We start from the raw sequence: 6322 nt of genomic DNA, 5'->3' as shown, positions 1-6322 counted from the left end.
ACATATGCCTGTATCTTCACTAGTGACTCACCAGGACAGGCCTGTGGAGGCAGGATCTCCCCAGTCATGATAGAAGCTCCTAGCTGACTTACTACAGTTTCAGAAGAGATGATAAAAACAGGATATCCTCACTGACACACACTCACTCACACAGTCATCTGACACACTGTCAGCCACAAGCCTCGCACTGCCCGCCTACTTGTGAAATTCAGCAAATCTTCTCTAACTAATCTACCCACTAACACCCTTCTGCATGTCTTATAACCCCATCTCACACAGAAGTGAGCCCTTAATAGTTCCAAAGCTAGTAAGTGTATTTATGGAAGATGATTGGGCAGCTAAAGCAGTGTCCACTGTTTTCTGTGTAGTTGCTGATTGCTAAGGTGTTACTATACTGTGGCTACACAATATTGCCAAAAGTATTGGCTCTTCACACACATATTGAACTTGAGCGACATCCCATACTTAATCCATAAAATGTAATATTATCTAAGCCCACCTCTGCAGCGTTAACATTTTTTAACTTTTCTGGCAAAGCTTTGCACAAGGTTTAGGGGTGTGTTTATAGGAATATTTGACCATTCTTTCACAAGCACCTTTGTGAGGTCAGATACTGATGTTGAACAAGCAGTCTCCCCTCTAATTAATAACAAAAAAGTTGTTCTGACTGAGGTCAGGACTGTGTGCAGGCCAGTCAACTATTCCACACCAAACATGCTAATCCATGTCTGTATAGTATGGACCTGGCTTTGTATACTGGTGGGCAGTCATGTTGGAACAGGAAGAGGCCATCACCAAACTGTCTAAAATCGTATGGTATGATGAAGCATTAGGAGTTCTTTTCACTGAAACTAAGGGGCCAGGCCCAACTCCTCAGAAACAACCCAAAAACATTATCCCCCCTCCACCAAATTTTGCATTTGCCACACTGCAATCAGACAAGTACCATTCACCAGGCAACTGCAAAACCCAGATTCCCAAACGGAGAATAATGGAATATTAAGTAAAACATTTAGTAGACTGTAATATATACAAGCAAAAAAAGTTGGTGCCATAAAAAAAAAAAAAAAAGATTACGCACCCTTAATTTTCTGTTGGACCTCCTTTAACTTTGATTGCGGCACGTATTCACTGTGGCATTGTTTCGAAAAGCTTCTGCTGTGTCATAAGATTTATTTCAATCAAGTGTTGCATTAATTTTTTTTTTACCAAGAAGTCTGACCACTGCTCAAAGCCTTCATCAGCACATCTCAAAGATTCTCAATGAGGTTAAGGTCTGGACTCTGTGGTGAACAATCCATGTGTGAAAATGATGATCTCATGCTCCCTGAATCACTCTTACACAATTCCAGCCCCATGAATACTGGGATTGTAATCTTGGAATATGGCCGTGTCATCAGGGAAGAAAAATCCATTGTTGGAATAACTTGATCTATATTCAGTATATTCAGGTAGTCAGCTGACCTCATTCTTTCAGCACATACTGTTGCTGAACCTAGACCTGACCAACTGTAGCAACCCCACATAATTTGCTTAGTTAAATCCTGGTGGTGATTTTTTTATTGGCCAGGCAGTGTAGTAATGTTCTATATAATAACAGTTTCTTATGTGTTGCTACATATGGTGTTGGAAGGCATTTTTATGGAAAGTTCATGTGCATGTGGTGTAGGCAAAAATGACAAATGAGTGTGGAGTTACATTTAGAAGTTTAATTAATTTACAGCAATATTGTACAGAATGCTCAGCCAGACTGAAGATGGATCAGGTTTCCAGAGAATCACTGCTGCCCGACCTTCGGAGGAACCCACTCGTGGATCTTCTTGGGAGTGGTGGAATATGGAACATAACACTCAGAGGATCCGCTCACATTAATCTGATGAACCTTGGCCAGGAACTTCTTGGGCTCGGGAGGATGTGTGGTGGGAGGGTCATCCGTCATGCAGTGCAGCCAGCGGTGCCTGGAACAGCAAAGAGATACATATACATATATACATATAAAATACATATATATTCACAAACTGTATTCATTATGTCATAGTTGACTAAGTTCAGTTAGTATAAGATGCAGTGAATGTATGAGATGGGTAGCAGCACATTACCATTCAGCAGGTACCATGCTGCCATCAACATCCCACATTGTCCTTTTGCCGTTCATCTCTGTAGTATACACAACCCATCTGTGACGCCCTGTAAGAAGAAAGCAAGCAGAGACATATTTACTACTCTGTCTTAAATTAAGATTGTTTAATGCATCTTACATCAAAAGATATAACTAGGGATGCACAGATGTGGACAATTCAGAAATTTGATGCCAATAACCAATATTGCACATGTATAGATCCACAGATGCTGATTCTGATACTGTTATTTACAACCTAGAGAGACTAAACACCCCAGGATCATGTTAGAAACAAATAATACATTTATTTGCCTTACATTTTAACTTTCATTCAGCTGTATGCAAATAATAAAGTGAAAAGTGTGTCCTTAGAAATTTGTTTACATTTTAAAACTGATCCTGACAAAAACTGTTAACAGCTTTAAGCCCTCTTTTTTAATTAATGGAATAAATAAAATAACAGATCTCTTAAAAATACAAAATAAATAAAAATTAGCTTAAATCTATTCATTTTTAAGTAGCGTGGCCAGTGTCAGCCAATTGTAGTAGCACAGCCAGCATAAGCACTGGCCTGTGCAATAATACAAAAAAATAAAAAAGCAAATATTGTTGATACCAATATAATTACGCCATCATTGTGCATTCCTAAATACAACAGAACCTGTGAACTAATCATTAATTTATACGGCCATTCATTGTGAGGATAAAAGGAAATAGGAAAAAAACAGTAAATGTAAAAGGTACGTACTGACTCATTTCATTACTGGACAGACTCTACTATACATTCACTACAGGAAGTCATGATGAGAAGACAGTCTACTCTCAGTGACAATGTGTTGCGGTTGTATGTCCTACATTGCTAGGTCAGAAATGTCAGTGGCCAAAGAACGGAAATGTTTTTTGGCTGTCTGACACTGAACAAAGCTCCACACTACACAACAGATAGGAACCACTTTCTAAATAACTTACACTGTATAGACAAAATTACTGGGACACCTGTTGACTCAGTTTTTTTTACTTAAAAGTATTAAACATTTTAACATGCCTTTGTTGGAGTAACTGACTCTACTGGCCAGAGAAGACTTTTATTTTAGATTGTGGTGCATGGCTATCAGGATTTGATTGCATTCAACATTTCCAAATCATCACAAAAACATTGAATCAAGCTCAACTCTGGCATCAGTCCACTCCTGGCATTAAGCATATTGCCAATAGGTTAATGTTAATCTGCTCCTAAGAGTCCTATTCTACTTGCAGTACTTCTTGGTTTTTGAGCTCCCCCTAGAGTTGCAGCGATAACTTTACTTTAATTCCAACACTGTAAAAACAAATGACGCTTTAAGCCCTACTCAAACAGCTGTATATGCTCAGATATCCACAACCTGGGAGAATATCAAAATATTCAAAATTAAAGAATCATGTGAACTAGGCCGGTCACAATAATCACACTATAGAGAGATAACCTCAATCATTTTTGCTGACCTAATTTTGCATATTGTGGTTACTTCAGGAGAAGAACCAAGTAATATAAATGAGCTGGTACGATTATGTTCTTTATTTAAGATATTCAAAACATGTTTATAGTTCAATTCCAATGTTTGAATATGCTTAATAATTACTAATTAAAGTAAACGCTATCAAAATAAATACCTTGGCAATACATTATTCTGTAGTCATGTTATCATTATTTCAGTTGCACGAATCTCCATAAAATCACAATAAAATAATTTATCACAGTTATGTGCAGGACAACATATACCCTTAATGTAAAAATGGTAGAGAAATATTACAGAATTTTAGACTAATATGACTTAGTTTATGTAGCTTAGCAGTTCTAGAGAGAGATCTTGTGCAGCTCCACCAAAGTAACATAAGCGCAATAGCAGCGTTCTAGCCTGGTGTGTAGTGAAGAACATAATAATATAATATGTACACATGAACTGATAGTATTGGTAAGAAAATAAAATGGCTATATTTCTGTTGTAGACATCATTACCCCTGGTTCCATTCACTACTACTGCAAAGTAAATCTTAGTGACAGGATTCCTTTATGATAAACTATTTTACATCAAATACCTATTCGTGCCTCTGTATACATCTTAAAGCTTCAGTGACTTAATAACTGCACATCTGTCTAGACTAACACTGATACAGTAAAATCTGGCTCGTTTGGGGTTTTATGTTCTTTGTTTATGTTTTGTCTGAATCTTTAATTCGCTACCCGATTACAATAATATTGCCATATTTTTTTTATATTGTAAACAATATTATACCCTGACATATTATGGCATATCACCCACTCCTAATTATCATATCAGGGTACTACTTTTTTGCTGCTTTTAGCAAAAGAATAATTCACACTGTTCACATTACCTATTATATATCTACTAAAGACCGATTATATCTGTCCAGTATTATTTATTTTACTTTAATCTTGGATTCTGTTTTATATATCTGATAAAATTCCTGTATTTTTAATACCTCAGTTAGGGTGTCACACCCCTAACTGAGGTATTAAAAAATACAGTAATTTTATCATATCATATGCAATAATACAATTTTATTTTTATATGGTGCAGTAGTGTGTTTATGACTTTTTTTTAACTATGTGTTTAGTTATATCAGTATTGTTATCGCAGAAATATAATGTAATATTGTATTATTATTTTAGAGCCATACTGCCCACGCCTAATACACTGTTTTTTTATGAATCATATAACTCCTATATTGTTTCTCTTTATTTAATTATTGTTTATATAAAACTTACCGAAGAAATAACGATTGTCCTCATAGTACTTGTTGCCGTATTTGTCGACTCCGATCAGCGCTCCTGTCTTCAGGTCATTCACCCTGTTAAAGTCAATATAAATAATATTTTTAATCAGATTATGATGATATTAAACTACAGATACTCGCTCTTTAACTAGTCTCGGTAAGCTAACCTAGCTAAGCGGTCTGTTTCTTTAGCTCTGTAGAAGCCCGTTAGCAGCTATGCTAAGCTACACAGAGAGGTCATCAGAGGGAGGCGGTAATTTTCGTGTTTTCTGACACTAAAATCCCGCTGTTTCTACCGTACAGAGATCTCTACGCGCTTTCCTCGTTAACCCCACCTGAAGAGCTGCAGCAGGAGCCCCCGGACTCCGCCGTGCCCGGTGATTTGACCCGCAGCCCGGCGGACTATATTCAGGTATTCCCCCATCGCAGACCGACTCTACACAGGGACGGACCGGCGCGCACCAATTCTGCTCCGACTGGGCGCAGTGTCCGTGTTTAGTTCCGTTTACTGGAGCCTCCATAACAAACCTTATAAAATCAATAATTTTTTTGTTTTGTTTAAAAATGACACAAACTGTGCATAAAACATTAAAACTGACCCATAGAATGATGTCTTTAATTATAGTTTCCTACTATACGTGTTATTTTATTATTTATTATTATTACAGTACCAGCCAAAACAGTCAGCAACCGCCTGATGACATCAAGTAAACTACAAAAGGAATGGCAAATGGCAGCTGGGGTGAAGTGCATGAAAAGTTAAGGCAGGACTCAAGTAAGAAAAAGTCCTTTATCAATAAGAAGCAAAAAAGAGCCAGTCTGAAGTTTGCAAAAGATCATAGGAATTGGACTATAGAAGACTGGAGTAAGATCATTTTAGCTTTGCTTAACACCTGGCCATCAAATGTTTAGTTGGAGACCTGCAGAGGTGTACAGGCGTACTTGGAGGATTGGTGATGATCTGGGGATGCTTCAGCCAGGCTGGAATTGGGCAGTGTTGCTCTCACACACCTTCTGATTCAGTGTTTTTCTTTATTTAATTAATTATTAAAGATATTAAAATATATATTAAAGACATGAAAACAATTAAGGAACACATATGGGATTATGTAGTAAACAAAAATAAGGTTTGTCTTTCACAATCCCCTGACCTCAACATGTAGGAAAAGCAGTAACTATTGTTCAGCACCTCCAGGAACTCCTTTAAGATGCTGAGAAAACTATTCCAGGTGACTCTCCCTCATGAAAACACAGATTAAAATACCAAGAGTGTGCAGCTCTGTCCTTAAAGCCAAATATGGTACTTAGAAGAATCTAAAGTATTAAACATTGAGGTTCATTTATGTGTTCCTGTACAGCTTTAATATCTTTAATGTTAAATTTACAATGTAGAAAACCATAAAAAGGAAGAAAACACATTGAATAAAA

At 37.0% G+C, this 6322-nt stretch overlaps 1 protein-coding gene across 1 annotated transcript; it reads right to left on the bottom strand.

Annotated features, from left to right (window-relative positions):
• Positions 1-1694: 1694 nt before the first annotated feature.
• ndufa12 (NADH:ubiquinone oxidoreductase subunit A12) lies at positions 1695-5376 on the bottom strand. The gene is made up of 4 exons (XM_007243321.4): positions 5230-5376; positions 4887-4969; positions 2100-2187; positions 1695-1958 (listed from the first exon to the last, which is right to left on the bottom strand). The coding sequence occupies exons 1-4, from the start codon at positions 5316-5318 to the stop codon at positions 1778-1780; spliced, it is 441 nt and encodes a 146-aa protein (XP_007243383.1). The 5' UTR covers positions 5319-5376; the 3' UTR covers positions 1695-1777.
• Between the last annotated feature and the right edge of the window lie 946 nt (positions 5377-6322).

Source organism: Astyanax mexicanus, chromosome 2 (genome assembly GCF_023375975.1).
Source record: "Astyanax mexicanus isolate ESR-SI-001 chromosome 2, AstMex3_surface, whole genome shotgun sequence".
Taxonomy (NCBI): domain Eukaryota; kingdom Metazoa; phylum Chordata; class Actinopteri; order Characiformes; family Acestrorhamphidae; genus Astyanax; species Astyanax mexicanus.
The sequence above is the reverse complement of the archived record's forward strand: the minus strand, read 5'-3'. Positions and strand labels throughout refer to the sequence as shown.